The sequence below is a fragment of the Oryctolagus cuniculus genome, chromosome 20 (assembly GCF_051225735.1).
Source record: "Oryctolagus cuniculus isolate XC-2025 breed Fujian yellow rabbit chromosome 20, ASM5122573v1, whole genome shotgun sequence".
NCBI lineage: Eukaryota > Metazoa > Chordata > Mammalia > Lagomorpha > Leporidae > Oryctolagus > Oryctolagus cuniculus.
The window spans coordinates 25,736,062-25,761,297 of record NC_142886.1 but is presented as its reverse complement, the minus strand read 5'-3'; the positions used below and the strand labels follow the sequence as shown (position 1 = coordinate 25,761,297).

The 25,236-nt window shown below is 47.5% G+C and overlaps 1 protein-coding gene across 2 annotated transcripts in view; it reads left to right on the top strand.

Moving 5' to 3' along the window:
* The window catches only part of TMED10 (transmembrane p24 trafficking protein 10), a 54,738-nt gene that overhangs the window by 15,497 nt on the left and 14,005 nt on the right, over positions 1 to 25,236 (top strand). For both annotated transcript variants that reach the window (XM_008271895.5, NM_001082408.1), the window contains 2 exon segments: positions 20,471 to 20,582; positions 22,488 to 22,561. In XM_008271895.5, the coding sequence (XP_008270117.1) occupies positions 20,471 to 20,582; positions 22,488 to 22,561 (186 nt within the window).

The following is a 25,236-nucleotide window of genomic DNA, read 5'->3' as shown; positions in this document are numbered from 1 at the left end:
TTTTTCTTCTTAAAAGAGCTTCACATATAGTAACGCCGTAATTTATGTTTAGGGTATTGGCACACAGCAGTAGGAATGTAATTTATTTCCACTGTGTTTGGGAGACAGGAACTATTTTCTGGGACCCATCCTTTTACTATTCTCTTTGGGTACCAAACTTTTATCTACTCAAGAAACCAGTGATGTCATCATTTTGCAGACTTGGATAGAAGGCTTTGGGGGGGTCTTGTTTCTGGATCTACTGTGTAAGTGTTTGGAATCAGAGGATCTGAGCAACGAAAGAGACTTCCATCTCCAATGTTGCCATCTCTGATTTGTTCTTTTTATATTTTAATTTTTTATTAGACAACTCCCATGCAGTGGTTCACTCCCCCAAATACCCACGATGGAGACAGTGTGGGGTTTCGGCTTGCACAGGGCTGGAGCCACAAACTCAGTCTAGGTCACCCAGCCATCACTGCTGCCACCCAGGGCAGGAAGCTGGGGTCAGGAGCTGGAGCAAGGTGTCAAAACTGGGCTCTCTGATGTGAGTGAGACATCAGAGAACCAGGAGTCAGGAGCTTCTTCCTAGTCTCCCACATGGGTACAGGGGCCCAAGCATGTGGGCCATCCTCCATTGCTTTCCCAGGCACGTTAGCAGGGAGCTGGATCGGAAATGGAGCAGCCGGGACATATGGGATGCCAGTGTGGCAGGCCTCTGTAGTGCTCCTTTTTTTTTTTTTTTTAAGATTTATTTATTTATTTGAAAGTCAGAGTTACAGAGAGAGAGAGAGAGAGAGGTCTTCCATCCGCTGGTTCACTCCCCAGATGGCCACAACAGCCAGGGCTATGCTGATCCGAATCCAGGAGCCAGCAGCTTCTTCTAAGTCTTCCACGTAGGTGCAGGAGCTCAAGGACTTGGGCCATCTTCTACTGCTTTCCCAGGCCGTCACAGAGCAAGATCAAAAGTGGAGCAGCTGGGACTTGAACCAGCACCCATATGGGATGCCAGCATTGCAGGCAGTGGCTTTACCCACTATGCCACAGCACTGGCCCCCTGTAGTGCTCTTAATGATCTGTTCTTGAAGCTATGTATGTTGTCACTTCCATAGAGCTTCCCTGAATAGTGCCCTAACCTACTTATTTTCTTTCATCTTGGATCTACTTCTGTTTATGCCTCATCTTGCTTATTAGATTGTTTGTATCCTGAAGGCAGGGGTAATTCTCATGTTTGTATTTGCCAGAGTGTCACGCATACAGCTTTGCTTTTAGTAAACAATAAATAGAGACCATAGCGTAGCATGTCTTTGTGGGAAGGACATCTGGATCCAAGGCCGCTTAAGGCTTCTCAACAGCAGCTGGGACTTGTGCATCCAGGAGCTAGCATTTCATTGTCACCCAGTTCTTCTGCATTTGATCTGTCCTCTTGCTGCTAACCAACGGAATCGGACTCTTAGGCTCCTAAACCCAGATGCCAAGTGAGTGACATAAATGAATGAAATGGGCCAGGTATTACAAAGACAAAAGCAGGGGCCAGCATTTTATGCAGCCACCATGACACCGCATCCCATGAGAGCAGACTGTTGGAATCCTGGCTGCTCCACATCTGATCTAGCTCCCTGCTAATACACCTGGGAAAACAGTGGATGATGGCCCAAATAATTTGGCCCCTGCACCCACATGGGAGAGACCCAGATGGAGTTCTAGGCTCCTTGTTGGGCCTGGCCCTGCCCCAGCTGTTGTAGCTGTTTGGGGAGTGAACCAACAGATGGAAGACCTCTCTCTCTAACTGCCTGGCCACAAAAAAAAAAAAAAAAAGAAGAAGAAGAAGAAGAAAAAAGCAACAGTGATGATAAATGAATTCTAATCGGGAGTAATGGAGACTTCATTTGGAGTGAACATCACTTCTTTACCTCTTGATAAGACCTGATGTGCAGGCCTGTGGGACCTGATTTTTCAAGTGAAATAAGAAATCCAGAATTTTTATGTGAAAGGTTCTGATTTTTAGATGTCAGCAGGCAATTCAAATTACTTTGGGCATTGGTTTATTTTCAGTGTTACAGAGAATAGTATAGTGAGTCTCTTTATGCCCATTATCCAGGTGCAGTGATTAATCAGGGTCCTGCCAAACTTGTTTCATCCTAACTGTTCCTCCTTACATTGTATGCTGAATTGTCCGTTGTTGTTGCTTAAGATTTGTTTGTTTGAAAGGCAGAGCGACAAAAAGAAATATCTTTTCATCCACTAGTTCATTCCCCAAATGCATCCTGGGCCAGGCTGAAACTAGGAGCCAGGAACTCCATCTGGGTTTCCCACGTGGGTGGCAGGGGCTCACATTCTTGGGCCATAATGTGCTGCCTTTCCAGCCCCATTAGCAGGAAACCAGATCAGAAATCGAGTAAGCTGGGACTTGAGCTGACAGTCCAGGATAGGATTTGGGCATCCCAAGTGGGGCCATAACCTGCTGTACCGTAGTGCCTGCCCTGCTAAATTGTTTTATTTATTTATTTTTATTCTGTATTTATTTATTTGAAAGGCACAGAGAGAGAGAGAGAGAGAGAGAGAGAGAGGTCTTCCATCTGCTGGTTCACTCCCATAACAGCCAGGGCTGAGCCAGGCCAAAGCCAGGAGCCAGGAACTTCATTTGGGTCTCCCACACAGGTGGCAGGGGCCCAAGCACTTAGGCCATCTTTTTCCAGGCCATTAGCAGGGAGCTAGATCAGAAGTGGAGCAGTTGGGACTTGAACTGGTACCCATATGGAATGCTGGCTTAGTAGGTGGAGGCTTTACCACAATGCCAGCCCCACTAAATTGTCATAAGTAAACCCCAGATGTCATGTTTGAGTGCAGCATACTTCAGCGTGAATCTCTTTAAAAATATGAATATAACCACAATGTTTTAGCATAGCTTAATTATGCCTCACCTTGCGGCACCGGCACACCGGGTTCTAGTCCTGGTCGGGGCGCCGGATTCTGTCCCGGTTGCCCCTCTTCCAGGCCAGCTCTCTGCTGTGGCCCGGGGGTGCAGTGGAGGATGGCCCAAGTGCTTGGGCCCTGCACCCCATGGGAGACCAGGAGAAGTACCTGGCTCCTGCCATCGGATCAGCGCGGTGCGCCGGCCGCAACGTGCCAGCCGTGGCGGCCATTGGAGGGTGAACCAACGGCAAAAGGAAGACCTTTCTCTCTGTCTCTCACTGTCCACTCTGCCTGTCAAAAAAAAAATGTTAAAAAAAAAATTAACAGTGATTCTTTAATACCATCTAACACCCAGTTCATAGTCCAATTTCCCCACTTGTCTCAAAAATATCTATTTAGGGTTTGGCGCTGTGGCATAATAGGTTAAGCTGCCACCTGCAATGCCGGCATCTTATATGGGCACCAGTTCATGAGCTGGCTGCTCCACTTCAAATCCAGCTCCCTGTTAATGTGCCTGGGAAAGCAGGGGAAGATGACCCAAGTGCTTGGGCTTCCACACCCACGTGAGAGACCCAGAAGAAGTTCTTAGCACCTGCCTTTGGCCTGGCCTAGCTCTGGCCATTGTGGCCATCAGGGGAATGAACTAACAGATGAAAGATCTCTCTCTCTCTTCTCTGTCTCTGTAACTCTGATCTTCAAATAAATAAATAAACTAGTTGTCTTTCAAGCCTCTTTTTTATTTATTTATTTTCATTTTTAAAAGAGTTACAGAGAAGGAAAGACAGAGATCCCCCCATCGCAAGACCCTTAATTTAATCACACTGCCCACTCCTTTTGCCACACAACATTCACTGACTGGTTCTAGGGATTAGGGTGTGGGCACCTTGGTTTCCCAGGTGGTAACAGCTTCCCATAATCTGTCACTTATGAAACCACTGGTGACTGTTGTGTGATTTTATTGTTTCATTAAGGTTTTGTCCTGATGATTTTCTAATTCGTTCATTCTTTATTAACTGGAATTCTTCTTAAGGAATTGATAAGTTAAGACCATTTGATTACCCTAAAATTGACATAAATTAATGTAAGCAAGTAAATGCAGAATTTATTCCTTCTTCAGAATAAGGAATTGATCCAGTGAGAGGTGTTCTTTTTTTAATGTTATACTAAGTTTATTTAAAGGTTGCTTGGTTTTTAGAGTCATTGTGTTTTAGTTGGTTGCGTCCATTCCTTATGATCAAATCATCCCTTTTGGGAGCCACGTTGGCTAGATACTGGCTCCTGTTCCTTCTGACACGATTTCATTAGGCTTTTGTCATTTCCTTGTTTTGTGGCACAACAAGGTATCCTTGGCTTATCTTGTATATGGCCATTCCCTGACCTCAGCATCTATTCCTCCAAGAGCTTCTAGTTCCTTTTTGTGGGGAATGGTTTTTAGAGAGCACAAGCTGGGTATCGCGTTACAAAAGGTAATGTACGCGCAGGCCGCAGAAGCATCTGTGGGCCAGATCCAACCCCTTAGTACAGTTGGTAATCTTTTTCGGGTGTCTGTTCTCTTAATTCCTCTTTTTGTTACATTTTGACCGCTTGTGGCTCAGACTGTGCCTCATTCCAGCTTCTGAAGTGCAAGGGCTCCTTTTTACACACCAAGCTGCATTCCGGGGCTCCGAGTGGCTACAGTTTGAGTTGAGATAGGAGGGGAACCAGAGACCTTCTGTACTGCACAGCATGGCCAGCGGGGCTTGGCCTTTGGTGGCTGCTCTGGGTAAGGCAGTCTCTCCAAAGGATCTCCTAAATGTAGTGCCTGGATTAACCTGGTTCATGTCTTCCTGTCATACTGTCATCTTCATGTCCAGTGAGCACACCTGAGTTAAATCATCGCAATTCTGCGCCCAGCTTCTCTGATAGACTTGAGCAGACTGTCTCCTTCACCATTGCAGTGCCTGTGTCTAATGTTTGTATCGTGCCTGGCCTGCAGGACTTCCGCCCACCTAAGGAGCAGGCGCTGTCCTTGCCTAAACTGTGATCTCTCGCCCTTCCTTCCTCTTTACTTCCTGACTCTACCATAGTGAACGCCTTACAGTTTTTGCTTCTGAATACTGTGTTCTCTTACCTGGATCAGTCTGTGCCTTCCAATGCTTCCTGTTTGACATGGCATTTTTCGTGTACAGTGGTGCTTAATTTGTGAACTCCTTAATCTCACTCATCTTCTGTCTCCAGTTTCATGTACACAGTGTTGTACAACTGAGCTAAGTACCTTAGCCTTCTGGAGACGCTCTTGAGAAGCTGTGGAAAGAAGGTCTGGTGGGAGGAGCCTGATCTGGAGTCAGTTGAGTGGGAATCCCAGCAGCTCCGCCACTCAGAGGACGAGTGGTGCTGAGGAATCACTTAGCCCTTCTCCTGGCCCGCATCTGTGTGGTGGCAATGCTGGCTCTCATAGAATTGTTGGAGAACTAATTGAGATGGGTGGGGTCTTCATCCTGCATGGGTTTTAGCACTCTCTTCTTTCCTCTCTGCTGAGTGAAAACTGAATTGCTCATCTGATTCCCTCGTCCTCTATGTCACTGAAGTGACCAGATACAGAATATTTTAATGAGAGGAGTTCTTGAGTATTTGTGATTGTCCGGTCGGTCATTCAGTGAGTATTTTTTAAATATTTGGTATGTGCCAGACGTGGCTGTGAACATGAGGATGAACAGAGAACAAAGTCCTTGAGTTCTCTGGGGGAACAGAACAAAAAGCAAGTTAAATTCCTTGGGGCTGGCGCTTTGGCACAGTGGGTTAGCGCCCTAGCCTGATGCGCCGGCGCATCCCATATGTGCGCCAGTTCGAGACCCAGCTGCTCCACTTATTGTCCAGCTCTCTGCTGTGGCCTGGGAAAGCAGTGGAGGGTGGCCCAAGTCCTTCAGCCCCTGCACCTGCGTGGGAGACCCAGAGGAAGCTCCTGGCTCCTGGCTTCAGATCGTCACAGCTCCGGCCGTTGAGGCCAATTGGGGAGTAAACCATTGGATAGAAGACCTATCTCTCTCCCCCTCTCTCTCTCTCTGCCTTTCTTCTCTCTGTGTAACTCTGACTTTCAGGTAAAATAAAAAAAAAAATTCTTGGCATCTGTGTCCCACCTCAGAATGCCTGGGTTTGACTCCCAGCTCTGCTTCCTGACTTGAGATTCCTGCCAGTGCAGACCCTGGGAGGCAGCAGTGCTGGCTCAAGTAATTGAGCTCCTGCCATCCATTCCCAGCTTCCAGCTTTGGCTCCAACCCAGGTTCAGCTGTTACAGGCATTAGGGGAGTGAACCACTGGATGAGAGCCACCCCCCTTTTTTTTTTCCGCTACCTCTCAGATAAATAAATAATAAAGTTAAAAAATTTTTCTGGTAGTGAGAAGTACTGTGACAAAAAGTCAAGCATAGGAGACGGTAGGGATTGATGGGGTAGAGTGTTTGAGTGGTCAAGGGAGGTCTCTGAGCAGAGAGAGAAATGGGTTGAAAGCGTGTGTGGGACTCCGTTGCAAAGATTGTGGCTTCAGGGCTATACTGAGATGCACCTTGTTGAGAATTCTACTTGAGTATCCTTCAAGCCCCTTTCCCAATCATTTCACAAAATGAGGCTACATTAGGCTATGTATTATTAGATACCAAGACTGCTGTACAGAATTGAAGCAGGAAGTGTCAACTTACTGTTGTGAATATAGATGTTTTCCCATTACTTCAAAACCATAATAAAATTCTATTGTAGGGACTTAAAATCTTAGTTCTATTGATTTTTGAATTGAAACCCACATTTCATTAAGACTAGATGATACCACGTGATTTAATAGGCTCCAGTGCCATTTATTAGAGTGTTTGTTAATAGTGAAAATTAGAGGATGGATTTTTTTTTTTAGGAGAATGGCAGGTTGTTGCCTAAATTGTGAGGAGTTGTCATAATTATAACCAGAAGGGAAGGAAAAGCCTAGTGGTAATCATTTCAGTTATTCTTAAACATTTTCAGCTTCTCCAAAGAGTATAATTGGTCTAACCTTTTTTCATGGTCGTTTTTCAAGAGTGCTAATGCTAATTAACAACTCGTGTTGCGAAATGAAATTTTAAAGTTTGGATGGTACAGTCTTAACCCTTCCCAACTAGCTTATAGATTAGAAAGCCAGATAGCATTTGAAGAGTTCACCTCAAGTCGTAGGTCTACCATCTATTTAAGCCTGAAATTTTTGAAGAAGCAACTTGGCAGTTGGGAAACCATTGGCTTATACCTTTTTTCCTCCCTCACCAGCAGTTGTATGAAAAGGTAGTATATATGTGATAGTTTTCAGATTATGTTATTTGGAATGATAATATTTCAGCTTATTATTACAGGCTTCTGTACTGAGAGCTGCTCTGAGTTAGAGAGGAAAGAAATGAGGTGGATGCTTGGTGCTCATTCCCTGAAAGCAGCCCCTGTTTTGTGACTAACTGCCCTCCACAGGCATTTAGACCTGCGGTTCAGCTGCTGGTTGGGACACTCATCCTGTATGGGAGTGGCTGGCTCCATTCCCAATTCCAGCTTCCTGCTAATGCAGACCCTGGGAGACAGCAGATGAACGCTCAAGTACTTGGGTCCCTTTCACCCACATGGGAGACAAGGATTGAGTTCCTGCCTCCCAGCGCTGGCTAGTGCAGGTACGTGTATCTCTGTGTTTCGAATACACACACACACACAACTCTGTGGACCCTTCCTCAGGCTGATCTTTTTCTACTGGGGAAAATAAGATCTTTTCAAATTTATAATTTATTTATTGACAGGCAGAGTGAACAGTGAGAGAGAGAGAGACAGAGAGAAAGGTCTTCCTTTACCATTGGTTCACCCTCCAATGGCTGCTGCAGCCGGCACACCGCGCTGATCCGAAGCCAGGAGCCAGGTGCTTCTCCTGGTCTCCCATGCGGGTGCAGGACCGAAGGACTTGGGCCATCCTCCACTGCACTCTCGGGCCACAGCAGAGAGCTGGCCTGGAAGAGGAGCAACCAGTCAAATTTATAATTTTATGTCCAGTGCGTTATAAGCAAACTAATAACTGGATGGCTCAGTACAGAAAGCTAATTGGTATATTAACAGCCAGTAATGTTAAAATCTAGTTTCTTTTTGTATAATATACAAGATTTCTAGCTTTTAATTAAAACCTTGTCTAGTGTTTCCTTCTCCTTATAAGGTAAAGAGTGTGTTTCTTCATTTAGATGTGTATTTAGTAAACACTTGTGCACAGCCTTCCCCGTTTGGAGCTGATACAGAGGAGGGGCTGTCTGTATAGAGTCTGAAATTGCTGCACCATCTCTCTCGGGTGGCTTCTGAAGACTGAATCTCGTTTCTAGGAAAGTGGAGCAACTTTAGAAGGTAACCTAGTCGGACACAGTGGCCTCAGTGCTTTTTCTTGTATGAATTGCTGACTGGCGGTTGATCCTGCGCCACTTCCCCCATGTGCATACGCAGGCTGGCACCCTGGACAGTGGAGCCTTCTGTGAAATCCGTCAGCTGGCCGCAGACCAGAATTTGGGCTCCCAAACAAGCCTCTGACTTGAGGGAGGTTGATGTCATCTGCTTTATCCTGTGCCCCCAACCTCATTGTTCAGCATAACGTGTGGGAAATCAAGGGACTAGTTGTTAAGAAAGAACAAGGCTTTGTTTGTGCTTCAAAGGGTCATGCTGGAGGTTTTTACCGTAAATAACTTTGAAACAGTATGAAAAAAAACACTGGCTCTGGCTTCACCCCCGCAGCAGGCTTGCTAGGGCAGCCACTGGCCTCCCGTTCCCCCTCCCCTCCCTTCCCTCCCCCCTCCCTTTTTCTGCCCCCACCCACCGTGCCCCAGTCAAGCATGACGTATTGCTTGTGTTAAGTTAATGTAGCGAATGCTGAGAGAAGCAGGAAGAGAGCAGCTATCCATTATCACACCAGTGCCTGGAAATTTTCCATTTCTGGTTTCAACACTTTCACAAAAAGCCTCCTGGCCTCGATGGTCATATTTTAGCTTAAACAGTAGTTCTGTACTGTGCTTTATTATCACTGAATTGTGTTGGAAATTTGAAAGAATTTCAAAAGTAGCTTGTGGTGGCCTTTCTTTGCTCTGGGTAAAACCTAGATGTGATCCCTTGATTATAGGAATAGAATTGATTGACTGGGTACTTATTCTTGTTTGAAAGATAGGGTAAATTCATTTTATGCTCATTAAATATGGCTTCTAGGTTATCAGTTGCCCATTGCCCTTCATTTTTTAGACATGGTGGTAACTTGTAGTAGTCTCTTAAATGTTTCCGATACTGTTTTTTCTGGGCTAAAACTGCAATTTTTTTTCTTAAAGATTTGTTTGTTCATTTGAAAGGCAGAGTTACAGAGAGAGAGCGGGAGCGAGTTTTTATCCACTGGTTCACTCCCCGAATGGCTGCAGTGGCCAGGGCTGGGCCATCTTCTGCTGTTTTTCCAGAGGCATTAGCAGGGAGCTGCATTGGAAGTGGAGTGGGCAGAACTAGAACCGGTGCCAGTAGAGCCGTTGGCTCAAGATTCGCTTGTGGGGCAGACGTGGCACGGCAGGTTAGGCTGCTGCTTGGGATGCCGTACTGGAGCACCTGGTGTGAGTCCCGGCCACTCTGCTTCCAGTCCGGCTTCCTGCTAATGCGTCCTGGGAGGCAGCAGGTGATGACTCAGTTGCTTAGGCTCCTGCTACTCACATGAGAGACCCAGATAGACCTTGTCTGTCCTTTTCTGTTTGTTTCCATGCCATAACCACCTAGGCCCTAATCATTCCTAGGTTTGGTCAACGTAGTTTATTTAGTTTGCCAGACATGGGTATTGGTAGGTTAGAACTATAGCTAATGACTTAAATGTCCGGGGAATCCTGTGTACCACTAACTAAACGTTTTAATATAATAATAAAAACAATGACAACAATAATAGTAACTTTTTTGAGTGCTTGCAATGTGACACTGATCTAGGCATTTCACCTGTACTACATGTAGACCTCACAGCAAGCTGAAGCTGTCCTTATTCTACAAATGAGACACAGAGAGGTTAAGGGGCATGCCCTAGGCTTTGTAGTAAGTATCGCAACTGTGACTTGTCAGACTCTAGAAACCTTCTCTAGTAACTCTTATGCTATCCTGTTTTGCAGAGAGAAAAGGCTAGGCAGTTCTATGCCAGATTATTCTTAATCAATATATAGATATTCTAGTTAGTCAGGAACTGAGAGGCTAGTGGTTATCCGTGAGATAATTATATACTCAGTATCATACCAGAACGGATGATCATAAACCTGAAGAAGACAGAATACCAGTAGGAGCCGCTGTGGTGCGGTGGGTTGGAGCCGCCTCCTGCAGTGCTGGTGTCCCATATGGGCGCTGGTTTGAGTCCTGGCTGTTCCACTTGTGATCCAGCTCTCTGCTGTGGCCTGGGAGGGCAGTGGAGGATGGCCCAACTCCTTGGGCCTCTACACCTGCATGGGAGACCTTGAGTAGGCTTCTGGTTCCTGGCTTCGGATCAGCTCAGCTCTGGCCATTGCGGTCATTTGGGGAGTAAACCAGCGAATGGAAGACCTCTCTCTGGCTCTACCTTTCTCTCTGAAGTCTGAATTTCAAATAAATAAAATAATTATTAAAAAAAAAAAAAAGATTTTCACCAGCTACACCAGACTCCCAAGTTGATTAACTTTTTGCTGTTTCCAGCAAAGAGGTTTTGTGTGTGTGTGTGTGTGTGCGCCTATGTTTATGTTTTAAAGATTTATTTGTTTTGAAAGGCAGAGTTACAGAGAGAGAGAGAGTGAGGGAGAGACAGATTTGCCATCCATTGGTTCTCTCCTCAGATGGCTGTAACAACTGGGGCTGGGCCAGGCCGAATACAGGAGCCTTACCCAGGTCTCCCGTGTGGGTGGCAGGGGCCCAAATACTTGGGCCAGCTTCCTTTGCTCTTCCCAGGCCATCAGCAGGATCTGGATCGAGAGCGGAGCACAACACTAGTGCAACCTCGTCCCCCCGCCCCATTTTGTTTAATAGAATCAAGGGGAAGATATTCTTGGATGGTGGGGTATGGAGCTGACTCAGCAAATGAAAGCTGTGTGTGACCTGTGTCAGTGTTCTTGTCACTTCCCCCATGAGCCGTAAGTCATCTCACATGAGTAAGTGTAGACTTGTCCAGGTGAACTGTGTGCATGTACCTCATAAAAAGTGTATGAAAATAGTTGTTTGCCTGGCTCTGAGTAGACTACATTCTTCGAGAATCTAGAGGTGGGTACCTGTCTCTATGTTTGGCTTCCTCCTTCAGGATAATTTACACACATACACACAGACACGCACTTTTAGGACAGTTTGAGACTTGTGGGAAAAGTAGTGAAGATAGTTCCCATACACCTCACACCCACGTCCCCCTCTTGCTAGCATCTTTATTCATGTTGTCCCAGTGAAGGAACCAGTGTTGCTATTGTAGTTAACTGACCCGAGTCCACACCTAATTCTGTCCCAGTGAAGGAACCAGTGTTGCTATTGTAGTTAACTGACCCGAGTCCACACCTAATTCGGAGCTCCATCACTTTTCACTAATGTCCTTTTTCTGGATGTGTGGTGTTTTATTTCACCCTTGGGCTCCTCCACTTGGTGACAGCTGCTCGCACTCCCTTTGTTCTGGATGGCTCTCAGTTGTGAGAGTACTAGTCAAGGGTTTGGTAAGCTGCCCTGCACTAGCTGACGTTTTTCTTAATGATAAGACTTGGGTTAGGGCTTTGGGGAGGAAGACCACATCCCATATCAGCATGATTTATCACTGTTAATATTGCCCTAGGCGTGGGGCCAGCACTGTGGATTAAGCCACCATTTACGATGCTGGTGTCCCTTATCAGAGCACCAGTTCAAGTCCCAGTTGCTCTTCCAATCCAGCTCCCCACTAATGCTCCTGGGAAGGCAGCAAAAGAGACTCAAGTGCTTGGGCCCTGCCACCCATGTAGAGACTGGGATAGGAGTTCCCGGCTCCTGCCTTCAGTCTGCTGCTGCCTGGCCTTTGCTGCCATTTGGTGAGCAAACCAGCAGATGAAAGATTTCTGTCTCTCTGTCTCTCTCACCCCCCTCCCTCCCTTTCAAATAAATAAATAAATAAATAAATAAAAACAATTGACCTAGGGCGTCAGGCTGAGTTACTGTTTGTCAGGATACTCCACTGGAAAGTTACTCTTTTTCCCGCTTTCTCTCTCTGCTGTGTTGTTTGGAAGGAGCCTGCCCTGAAGGAGTGCAAGGTTAGGCCGTGTCTCCTCCTGGGCACAGCTTCGCACGGGAGATTAGTCTCCTCTCTCTGTTCATTCCATCATTTATATCAGTATCAATCCATGGATATTATGTACTTTGGATCTTAATCCAGTACTACTACTTTATTTACTTGAGAGGCAGAGAAAGAGGAAGAGGGGGAGAGCACGCTCATCCGCTGGTTTACTTCCCAAAAGCCCTCAGCAGCCCCAGCCGGAGCTGGGAGCTGGGAACTCGATCCAGGTCGCCCTTGTGGTAGCAGGACCCCAACTCCCGCGCATTGCTGCTGCCTCGCAGGATCTGTATTAGCAGGAAGCTGGGATCAGGAGCTTGAACCAGGTGTGGAACCCGGCACTCTGGAGTGAGATGTGGACTTCTCAACCACCAGGACAAACGTCCACCCCCGTGACTGTTTCGTTGCTCCAATTTGGGAGCTCTTTCAGTTGGCTTCTCTGTTCCTTTGCCCTCATTCTTGTCCCTTTGTTTTTGAGCACTTGCTTTCTTCCCAGCACCGCAAGACTCTCTGGGCTTGTGTACATGGCCTGCCCCAGCCCTAGGATCGGCCATTTCTCCCAGGAGTCCTTGGCCTCGTTTTGAAGAACAGACGAGTAACTGAGACCAGAGTGGAAGGGACTATTTTTAAGACATCTTTTTGTATGGTGCCACCCCCCCTTTCTTTTTAGTAGAATTGTGGTGGTGGCAAGGAGCCAGGGGTGGTCCCTTCCTTTTTGCAGCTTTAGGCTAAGGCAGGAATGCTGTGAGTTGCAGGGGTGGGTTAGGGTAGGGGGAACCGTGGTGGCGCCAAGGAGCCCGGCAGAGAAGCAGGGCACGGGGACATTCTTCTGGTCCTGACAGGTCCCACCTCAGCGCTCCATCAGGCCGTTCACCCTTACGGATGAGTGTATTTGAACTGTACTTGGGTCTTCAGCAAGGCCATGGTTGAAAAGGAGGAGTGTAATGTGGGTCACAGCTCTTCTACAAGGATATTCCTGACAAATTGTTGTTTGTGTTTAGTTCCCGGAAAATTGTCCCTGAGACAAATCTGTGAGCTTTCATGAGAAAACAAATGATATGCGACCCAACTTGTTTCTCTTCTAGTCTTTTAATCTTGGTTCCCAGAAAACTTGGAGCCAAATTTATTGTCCAGATATTGTTTGCTCAATTCAGGCCGTTGATAATGCCTAAATGTTTCTTCCTCCAGGTGAACTCTGTTCTGGTTTGTTCATGATTGCTTTATTGGCCTAAGCTACATGCAGATCCCTCTGAAGTAGGCAGGGTATTATCTGGAAGGTTTGGTAAAGGCATGGGGGCAGGCTTCCGGAACAGCACCTGATCAAGAACCCTTTTCTGCCAAGAAAATCCAGTTCCAAATGAGTCCCTTTTCCGGCGCCCTGTCTTCTCACTCGCCTAACAGTCTCAGTGTGAGCACTCGCATGTTCTCGAGACCAGCTACTCCGCGTGCAGTTAACACTTTTTTTCTCTACTTTTGGAGTTGTGAACTTTGGTTTGCTTTTCTTCAGAAGGTGTTATCTAGAAACAAATCTTTATTACTTCCTATTCCTTGATATCATGTAGACAAGTTGTAAAGCTTGTAATTGCCTTTGTTTAATTAGAGAAATTTATGATAAATATTTTATTTTTAAAAGGGAAGAAAAGAATACTGCCTTGCTGTTATAGGAGGTAAAAGGAGCAATGTTTCACATATAACCAAGTGGAAAAATAAAACCTCTCAATTCTTGAGAAACCAGATCATCTTTTAAGGTGATCTGTAATCAGAACATTTTAATTAAAAGAAATTAAAAACCATCATTTCACCATGTTAGACTTTGCCAGCTCTGATTAGTCACTGAGCTTGGCCCAATTTCCTATTCCCTAATTTTAGCTACCTGCTGGGGTGTGTGTATGTGTGTGTGTGTATGCATTTTAAAGGTTTATTTATTTATTTGAAAGGCAGAAATACAGAGAGAAGGAGAGAGACAGAGATCTTCCATCCACTGGTTCACTCCCCAAATGGCTGCAATGGCAGCCAGGGCTGGGACAGGCCAAAGCAAAGAGCCAGGAGCTTCTGGGTCTCCCATGTGGGTGCAGGGGCCCAAGCACTTGGGCCATCCTCTGCTGCTTTCCCAGGCGCATTAACAGTGGAGCAACTAGAACTCAAACCGCAGGCCAAGCTTAACCTTCTATGCCACAGTGCCAGCCCCTACTTGCTGGTTTATGTAATGATGTTGGTGTTAGGGGACTTGATTTTCTGTTTGTTTGTTTGTTTCATAATAATGGATCGGTTTCTAAATAACTGCAGTTACATAAACTAGATAGGAAACCTAATGGTTTAGAGAAACCATAGGATCTGTTAAAAGAGCCCATATGAGTTAGCCCAACTTGAAAGTTCAGTTGTCACGTTATCTGCCTGGATTTCCAAATATCCAGATAAACACCTTCCTGTGGCTGTGTCTGCGGAAAGTTTAGGAGAGTTCAGAAAGGTGGAGGCCCCAAGGGACGTGTGCACATCGTCACACACAGTTCTGGAGGTAAGTGTCATGCTGATGAAAGGTCACCAGACTGGAGTGCTGGGTCTTTTCCGTTCAGCCTCTTGTGTGCATCTGAGTCTGCCATAGAAGAAATCTCTCAAAATGTTTCAGATATTGTAGAGAACAAAGCAAATGCTTCTTCATGATTGCATTTCTCAGTATTATATGGAAATGGGCAATTTAAACAGTTTTTGCCCCTTTTGAGTGTGAATAGAAAGTGTGGATTGTTGTGGACTCTTTCAGAGAAACATGGCAGACTTTTTAATTTTTTTTTTGAAAGAGTGGACAGTGAGAGAGAGAGAGAGACAGAGAGAAAGGTCTTCCTTTGCCATTGGTTCACCCTCCAATGGCCGCCGCGGCTGGCGCGCTGCGGCCGGCACACCGCACTGATCCAAAGGCGGGAGCCAGGTGCTTCTCCTGGTCTCCCATGGGGTGCAGGGCCCAAGCACTTGGGCCATCCTCCACTGCCTTCCCGGGCCACAGCAGAGAGCTGGCCTGGAAGAGGGGCAACCGGGACAGAATCCGGCGCCCCGAGCGGGACTAGAACCCGGTGTGGCGGCGCCACAAGGTGGAGGATTAGGCTAGTGAGCCGTGGCGTCGGCCCTATGGCAGACTTTTTAATTCATTTTGCAAGGTACTCCATGAAGAATTTTTATTTTTTTACCAATGACTTAATAAAAGTTTTACAACCTACATTTAAGTCTCTTTATGATCTAGAGAGACTCCTCTCCTTAAATTAAAAAAATTTTTAAGGACACTTTTAACATCTTAGGAGAAAACAAAAAGAGTATAATCTATTCTTCCAGGAAATAAGGCAGTTGGGCAAATGTGTGCTAAATCTGATAAGCCCAGTTTCATTGGTGGTTTGTCCTAGGCTAGTGACTGATCTCTTTCTTAGCCTGAGTGTGTACATGGCAAAAAATCTGATGATTTGTCCCCTGCTACAACCTTGGTACTCACTTACTGTTGTCTTCTGCCAGTTTCACTTATAAACATTTCTAACAACCTATAAATCTTACCTTCTCTCTTAAGAATTATAGCAGCACAGTGAGCAAATCTTGGACTTACTTTACACAGATTCATCTTGGAGAAGTTCTGTATAGTCTACAACTTTATTCGAAGAAACCAAACCCAAATCAGAGTTTGTAGATCAGGTTGGAGTGTAAAAATCTGTATTCCTGCTGTCTACTTTTTTGAGCTTCCTCTTTGCCACCCCCCCCCCTTTTTTTTTTTTGACAGGCAGAGTGGACAGTGAGAGAGAGAGAGAGAGAAAGGTCTTCCTTTGCCGTTGGTTCACCCTCCAATGGCTGCCGCTGCCGGCGCACCGCGCTGATCCGAAGGCAGGAGCCAGGTGCTTCTCCTGGTCTCCCATGGGGTGCAGGGCCCAAGGACCTGGGCCATCCTCCACTGCACTCCCGGGCCACAGCAGAGAGCTGGCCCGGAAGAGGAGCAACCGGGACAGAATCCGGCGCCCCGACCAGGACTAGAACCCGGTGTGCCGGTGCCGCAAGGTGGAGGATTAGCCGGCGCCGGCCTCCTCTTTGCCCTTGAGAATTGTCGTTGTTGGGCCGGCTCCGCGACTCACTTGGTTAATCCTCCGCCTGTGGTGCAGGTATCCCATGTGGGCACCGGGTTCTAGTCCTGGTTGCTCCTCTTCTAGTCCAGCTCTCTGCTGTGGCCCGGGAGGGCAGTGGAGGATGGCCCAAGTGCTTGGGCACCTGCACCCGCATGGGAGATCAGGAAGAAGCTCCTGGCTTCGGATCAGCGCAGCACGCCGGCCGTAGCGGCCATTTGGGGGCTGAACCAACGGAAGAAAGACCTTTCTCTCTGTCTCTCTCCTTCCCTAACTATCTGTCAAATAAAAAATAAATAGAATTGTCACTGTGCTTTTGGGGTCTGGGCGGGTGGAGAAAGCAGTGGCGGGCGCACTGGGGCCCACTCGTGACTCTGGGATTAGCTCCCTGACCCTTGTCCTATAATAGTTGTGAATGCAAGATCCAAAAGGGGTCTTTTTTGCGCTTTTTCTACCAGCTGGTTCAGGAAACGTATCACATAAACAAGAATCCACTGGGAATCTTCAGGCCCGAATTTTGCCCTGCAGATTGTTTAGGAGTTACTGCCTTCCAGGTCTTCACCTGTGGAGGCCTGCTGATGTCTGAGGTGGGGAGTGCTGGGCCCTGCGTGGAAGGACTCTGAGCTCTGATTCGCACTCATCCAGGAAATCCAAAGCTGCCGTTCATGCTTGTTGGCTTTTGCACATTCCCACCCCGTGCTTGCGTATCTGCCATCTCGTCTACCCTGGAAGTCCGTTCTTCCTCGCTGGAAGTCATCCTTCAGGACTCTGCTCGGTTAGCCTCCAGAACGCCCTCTCTGGCACCCGTGCGTACTTCCAGCCCTGTACTTCTCACATCGCAATTAAAGCTATTCCCCTTTCCTCCCTCCCTTCCTTCCTTATTTATTTGAAAGGCAGAGTTACAGAGAGAGGTCTTCCATCCGCTGGTTCACTCCCCAGATGGCCGCAATTGCTGGAGCTGTGCCCATCTGAAGCCAGGAACCAGGAGCTTCTGCCGGGTCATCCTCTACTGTTTTCCCAGGCCACAGCAGAGAGCTTTACCAGAAGTAGAGCAGTCAGGACTCGAACCAGCAAAGGGCTGGCGCTGTGGCAAAGCAGGTAAAGCTGCCGTCTGTAGTGCCGGCATCCTGTGAGTACCAGTTCAAGTTCCAGCTAGGTTGTTCCACTTCTCATCCAGCTTCCTGCTAATGCTCCTGGAAAAACAGTGGAGGATCCTGAAAAAGCTCCTGGCTCCTGGCTTCAGCCTGGCCCAGCCCTGGCTGTTGCAGTAGATGGAAGACCTCTCCCTCTGCCTCACCCTCCCTGTAACTCTGACTTTCAAATAAGTAAATAAATCTTAACTTGATTGTACATTCTGTCACCTCACACAAATGGCCAATAGATACATGAAAAGGTGCTCAACATCATTAATCAGAGAAATGCAAATCAGAACCACAATGAAGCTGTCTTTTTTTAAGATTTTTATTTATTTATTTTTGAGGTAGTGTTACAGAGAAAGAGGTCTTCTCTCCACTGGTTCATTCCATAAATGACTGCAACAGTAGGGGCTGGGCCGATCAGGAGCCAGGAGTTTCTAGGTCTCCCACGCAGGTGCAGGGGCCCAAGCACTTGGGCCATCTTCGACTGTTTTCCCAGGCCACAGCAGAGAGCGGGATCAGAAGAGCAGCAGCCGGGACGTGAACTGGCGCCCATGTCGGATGCCAGCACTGCAGGCGGAGGCTCAGCCCACTACACCAGAGCCCCAGCCCCAGCAGTCTTGCTTCTTATCCCTCTCCTCATTTAGACCCTTTAGCTTTTTGACGACAGAAACTCTTACTTATCTTTGTTTCCCTAGTGACCAGACAGATTTAAGTATCTTAAATGCTTGATGAGTTAATGGATGCTGTTAGGTGGCAGAAAACACTTCATTAATACTAACTGCTGTTATTACTAGGGAATTTAGAAAACATGCCATAACCCTTTTTATTGACTTATTGTTTCAAATGTTTTGTATCTAGCGATCATTTTTCTCTACTTATTATTTTTTCCTAAAATGGATTAGCTTTGTTATTATTTTTGACCCAAAGTGATATATGCCTATGTAAAAATATGGGGGAGGTGCCAGCGCCATGGCGCAGTAGGTTAATCTGCCGCCTGTCGTGCCAGCATCCCATATGGGCGCAGGTTCTAGTCCCGGCTGCTCCTCTTCCAATCCACCTCTCTGCTATGGCCTGGGAAAGCGGTGGAAGGTGGCCCAAGTCCTTTGGCCCCTGCACCTGCGTGGGAGACCAGAAAGAAGCTCCTGGCTCCTGACTTCAGATTGGCGCAGCTCCGGCCGTTGCAGCCATTTGGGGAGTGAACCAACGGAAGGAAGACCTTTCTCTCTGTCTCCCCTTCTCACTGTCTGTAGCTCTCCTTCTCAAATAAATAAGTAAATTTTTTTAAAAATAAGGGGGAAAAGTATAAAGAAATCTCAAAATAACTACTGTTATTAAATGCTTTTAAATATATAAGCTAAATATGTGCTGTTCAGTTTTCCTATTTAAAATTTCACCTATAATTCTGTTATTTATTTACATTCATTTTTATTTGGAAGACGGAAATGGAAAGAGAGATATCTCCCATTCACTGGCTCACTCCAGATGTCCCCCATAGCCAGGGCTGGGCCAGGACAAAGTCACAGTTGGGAACTCAATCCAGGTCTCCCTCATGGGTGGCAGAGACTCAAGTACTTGGGCCATCACCTACTGCCTGTCTGCATTCTCTGGGAGCTGTAATGGGAAGTGTAGTCAAACCCAGGCCCTCCGACATGGGATGCGGGCATCCCACACAGCGCCAGCAGCTCCGGGAGCTCCATTTTAGCAGATAATAGTAGGACATCTTGTTTAATGTAATGAAGCCACTTCTTTTGGATTTCACGTTGCAAAGTAGCTTCCTCTCTTAGGTGATGAAATGTGCCTTTTGCCATGTGCTTTATAAAAGAAGCCTGGGATCTAAACTGTTGTATTAGCAAGTCTTTCCCTTGCTTCATACGTGGCCCTTCACTTAACAGCATATGCTTATCCGCATTCTCTAGGGAGCAGTTAAATATGGAAAATTAAAGATAAGAACCTACAAGAAAGGAGTAATCATTTGTGGAAGGCAGTGCTGCCCTTTCTAGGAGAAACTTCTTGTTTATCCCCCAGGTCCTGCTCCCGCCCTTTGTAGCCAGTGACACAACTAACATGCAGTTTGCAGGACCAGCTTGCCCAGATTTTCCTCTGTGTGCGTGCCTCCTTGTCCTTCTGTTCTCAGATCACGTACCTGAATTCCATTCTCCATCCCCACCCCTGTGTCAGCAAGATTCATTGTAAAAGAAATGTGTTTTGGGGGACCGGCACTGTGGCGTAGTGGGTGAAGCTGCGGCCTGCAGTTGCTGGCATCCCATATGGGCACCGGTTCGAGCCTCAGCTGCTCCACTTCCGATCCAGCTCTCTGCTGTGGCCTGGGAAAGCAGTAGAAGATGGCCCAAGTCCTTGGGCCCCTGCACCTACGTGGGAGACTCGGAGGAAGCTCCTGGCTTCGGATCTGTGTAGCTCCGGCAGTTGCGGCCAACTGGGGAGTGAACAAGCAGAGGGAAGACCTCTCCCCGCACCCCTTTCTCTCTGCCTCTGCCTCTCTGTAACTCTGCCTTTCAAATACATAAATAAATCTTTTTTTTTTTTTTTAAAGAAATGTGTTTTTAGAGTTTTCCTTCGTGTAGATCTTCTGGTAATTGTCCACCTTCACTTTTGTGATATGTATAGGTTATGTCTATATAAAGTAACTTTTTGCCAATAAACCCTATTTATGTAATTTGGAACACTGGCTGGGTCCACGTTGTGGTGTGGTAGGACATCCCCTGGTGAGAACAGATGTTAGCCTGTGGTATGGTTGGGTTTAAAGATTTACTTGAAAGGCAGAGTGACACACAGAGAAAGATCATCCATGCACTCATTCACTCCCCAAATGCCTGCAACAACCAGGGCTGGGCTAGGCTGAAGCCACGAACCAGAAATTCCATTTGGTCTCCCACATGGGTGGCAGGAATCCAAGTACTTGGGCCATCATTTGCTGCCTTCCCAGGCGTGTTAGCAGGAAACTGGGTCAGAAGCAGAGGAGCCGGGACTCCAGCCAACACTCAGATATGGGCTGCAGGCATCTCCAGCGCCGGCCCTCCCCAGTTCTCTGAGAGCCCTGCCTGAGAGTTACCTGCTGCCTGTTCTTTTCCATTTTAGATCACAGACTCTGCTGGCCACATCCTGTACTCCAAGGAGGATGCATCCAAGGGGAAATTTGCCTTTACCACGGAAGACTATGACATGTTTGAAGTGTGTTTTGAGAGCAAGGGTAAGTAATCAGTGTGTTTGCCTGGACTAGGCATGGCCTCCAACTCGGCTGTGGCCAACACTTGATTCCTGGTTGCCCTTGCGGTGTTTATTGTCAGGTGGAAACCTGATACCTTGTGTTTTTTTTTTTTTTTTATTTTTTTTTATTTATTTATTTATTTTTTGACAGGCAGTGGATAGTGAGAGAGAGAGACAGACAGAAAGGTCTTCCTTTGCCGTTGGTTCACCCTCCAATGGCCGCCGTGGCCGGTGCGCTGCAGCTGGCGCGACGCACTGATCTGATGGCAGGAGCCAGGTGCTTCTCCTGGTCTCCCATGGGGTGCAGGGCCCAAGTACTAGAGCCATCCTCCACTGCACTCCCGGGCCACAGCAACAAGCTGGCCTGGAAGAGGGGCAACCAGGACAGAATCCGACGCCGTGACCAGGACTAGAACCCCGTGTGCCAGCGCTGCAAGGCGGAGGATTAGCCTGGTGAGCCGCGGCGCCGGCCACCTTGTGGTTTTAAGAGATTTTCTAGGTGGAGTAAATATTGGTGGATATGTTGTTACTGTGCCTGTGTCCTGACGTTTCAGCTGGAGTCTCTGGCAGGAGGGAACCTGACTGTGAACTCTGGGCTTTGTGAGATAGTGACCGGGCGCTGCAGGTTCACTGTTTGTAACAGATGCATCATTCTAGGGAGAGAGGGCAGTGGGAGACAGAGTGCACGAGTGGGGAGAGACGTGCAGACCTCTGCATCTTCCTCGGAGTTTTGCTCCGACAAATTAAATCTTTTTTAAAAAGAAAAAAATTATTTACCAGGCAAATTCAGAGAGCAGAACTCCTAAAGGGTCTTTTTTCCACAAAGGAGACCCTTTAGGACCATGTCAGCTAGAGGGATAGGCTTACGGTTCTTCTGTGGTTTCAGTCGGGTGTGAATGATGCTAGCAGTGTGGCGTGACAAGCAGGGAGATAGTGGAAGACTCTGCTGGGAAGTGATTATCTTGATCAGTTGGGCCAAGTGGGACATGAGCTACTTGAGTTTCACAACTTTTTAAATGAGGAAGGAGGGACCTGCGCTGTGGTGTAGTAGGTTAATCCTCCACCTGCAGCGCCAGCATCCCAGTGGGCGCTGGTTCAAGTCCCGGCTGCTCCTCTTCCAATCCAGCTCTCTGCTGTGGCCTGGGAAAGCAGGTGCTTGGGTTCTACACTCGCGTGGGAGACCCAGAAGAAGCTCCTGGCTCCTGGCTTTGGATCGTCGCAGCTCTGGCTGTTGTGGCCATTTGGGGAGTGAACCAGCAGAAGGAACACCTTGCTCTCTGTCTAAAGGTTTAGTGGGAATAGCTCCATAAGGTTTTCTTCTCCTGTTGAAATGGACCTTATGCTTTTGTAGTAAAGTGGAATATTCGATAGAAGCTCTGCTCCTTTCAATACTCAGGCTTGCGTTAAGGAAATGCAAGCTTGGCATATGCTCCTAATTGAGCCTGACCTCCCTCAGAATCTGACAGAGCAATCTTGTCAGATGTAGAAATGGGCATTTTTGCCTAAGCTGGTCCCCCCAGCCTGTGGTTCTCCGTCTCCGCACCTCGTGGTCTCACGCTGGCCTGGCTTGTGACTTTTCTTTCCACCCCAGATGCCTGTGTGTCCTCTCCTCTCTCCTCTCTGACTGCCCTGGAGCACCGGTGGCAGGTCCCTGTGTTCTGCCAGCAGCACGTTCTCGCGGCTTCCCGGCCCCACACACAGATCGAGGCTTTGTCTGGAATGTTTGTGATCTTAGCCAGCCAGGAATTTTCTGCCGCTGAGTAGGGGGAGGGGTTGCGGCTGTTTTCCCTCTATTGAGAGGGTGGGGGTTAGGGAGAAGGAGGGTGGGCGGGTGATTTCCCGGAATTTAAAATATTCCGCACAATGAATCCTTTGATTTCTTTCTCAGGAACAGGGCGGATACCTGACCAACTCGTGATCCTAGACATGAAGCACGGAGTGGAGGCAAAAAATTACGAAGAGGTATGTGCAGCTGGCCCCGGTGCGGGGGCGGGGCGGCAGCGCCGCGGGGTGCCTGTGACCCAGCCCGGCCACGGGCTGCCCAGAACGCAGCGGTTTCTCGGCAGGCACGTGACAGCCAGCCTGAGCAGTCCTGGCTGGTCTGTCGGCCGGAGGATTGAGCCAACTGTCCCGTAGAAATATTAGTGTGATAAAACACTCACGCACACGCGCCAGCTCTCGAGGCAGACGCCGGATCTGTAGCATTAGAATTTGTAAAAGCTGGAGCTCACTTGTGTGGCAACATCCGAGGCCAAGAAAAGGGATTGTTTTGTCATTCCTAAGACTTTCTCCAGGAAGGACAGATACGTATAAGAGGGCTGGGAGGGGGGGGCAGAGCATTTTTATCTTGAACAACTATGCTGTCTGTAAGAAATAATAGTCAAAAACAGCTTTCAGTTAAATTTCAGACTTTGAAAGAGGAGGGCAAGGTGGAGGAAGAAGCTTCAGGAGACCAGGGGTAGTGAGAGTGAGTGACGCCACAGCACGCGCCTGGCGCCCACAGCAGGGGGGTCTGTAGAGTAAGGAGAGCTGGCATTTCGGTCCTGGCGGCTGGAGGGGGGGGGGGTGTGTGGTTCAAATGAGGAGCCGCCTTTGTCATAGCTGTTGGAGGGACCCTGGGGGCAGCACAGAATGTTGGTTCTTCAAATGAAGAGCACGTTTGAAAAACCACAGCACTGTTTAAGCCCAGAGAATTGATCTTTACACAAGATAAGAATATTTTTTACCCAGCAGAATGGTACTTGAGGGCAAGGAGAAGTGGGTGCAGGAAATGTATGACTTTTGAAGAATATCAGTGAAATAAATGAAAGTTGCATCGGTGATCTGGGAGAATTTTCCAGGAATAGTGAAACAGGAGCAGTCGCTCTGGTCAGGGCTTCGGAAGGGAAGGATCTTGAAATGGAAGAAGGCTGGAAGTGACCGGTTCATTCTCAACGGGAAAGAGTCCAACAATGGCAGTTCTTTGGGTCTTTTCTTTTTCTCCCTTGTTCAAGTGTTCAATTGAGTGAAACTGGATAGAGTTATTTGGAAGCAGTAAGTATGAGCAAGTGAGACAGTAATGATCAAAAGAGAGTTCCCGGTAGGAACTGTGTGAATTGCTTGTTTCTGTCTTTAGGGTCGTTTAATTACAAGAAATAAAGCAAGAGAGCCTCTTTATTTGATCAACTGAAGAGTAAATTGAAAATCTTTTAACATTTTCATTTGTTTATTTTTCACTTCAAGAGAGATAGCTCTCTCATTTGCTGGTTCACTCTCTAAATGCCTGCAATAACACAGGACTGGACCAGGCCAAGACCAGGAGCCCAGAACTCAGTCTAAGTCTCCCATGTGGGTGGCAGTGGTGGGACCCAGTTACCTGAGCCATCACCTGCTGCCTCTGACCATGCGCTTTAGCAGGAAGCTGGAATTGGGAGCAGAGCGAGACTTGAACCCAGGCCCTCCGATAGGGGATGCAGGAGTCCCAGACAGCATCATAACCACCATGCTACTAGCCTGCACCTAAGCAATCTTTTGAAACTTTTCTGATTCAGAAGAATGAGATTGTATTGATATAGTATAATGTATGTGAAGGCTATTCTAACGTATAGAACAGTAAGAGGAGGGTCGTTACAGTCAGAGGTGGAAGAATGAGTAGCAGGGTTTCTAGTTTGTGTTTCCTGCTGCCATTCCCTGCCACAGTCCAATCTCTAAATTCCTGCTCTACGGAATTCTACCTATTGGAACCTTTTCTCTAACGCAATGGCTAGCACTAAGGGGTTTATGTTGAATAACAGGACACCTGCTGCCTTACGAGCCATCAGGCCGAGCTTGCTACCTTTGAAAATGTGCCATTCCGGGGGTTTACACAAAGAACCACCTGGACACCACTGTGCTGTGACGTTTTGGAGCTGCTGCGCTTCCTGGAATTGCCACCATTCTTGGACTGCGTCGGCCTTGGGAAAGGGGCTTTATCTTCTTGACCTCTTCCTTAACCCAAGAAGGGAATCCCTAGCAGAAAGGAAACCACAGGGCTTCCTCTGCCTGCTTCCTGCTTCCGCGTCTGGCACGTCCTGAGCCTTTCTTTACGCACATGGTTACCACACAGCTCTGAGCTTCTGTTCCTTCCCTGAGAAACTCCCCCGCCACTTTCCTCCGGGCCCCAGACAGCAGGCCAGACGGAGGCAGAGGAGGAGTGGTCATGACACAAGTAGAAGAGCAGTCTGTGTCTCCCTGGAACCTTGCTTAGAATGGCTGTTGGTGTCCCTGTACTCATTTCTGTGACAAGAACACGGATACCAGAAGCACTTTGTTCCCTAGTTAATGACCAGAGCCTGTGTCGAGCTTTTGAAGCATTTGGCTCTCTGGCCCTGACAATGACAGAGAACCTCTATCTCCAGGGGGTCTGGACCCTCTGGCGTCAGTATTACAATTCAAGAAGTAGTGCGTTCCTTCAATTCCCTTCTCTTCCAGTACATTGCTCCCCCGATTATGTGGACTTTTTATTTCTGAAATCCCATATGGCCTTACAAAATTCAAAGGCAGTCAGGGTCATCGTAGCCAGGCAGAGTACCACTCCACCCACCTGAGCTGTTATGGAGGATTGACTTAATTCATGCACTGGGGCATTGCTGTGTAGACAGAACACCTGCCAGATCGCA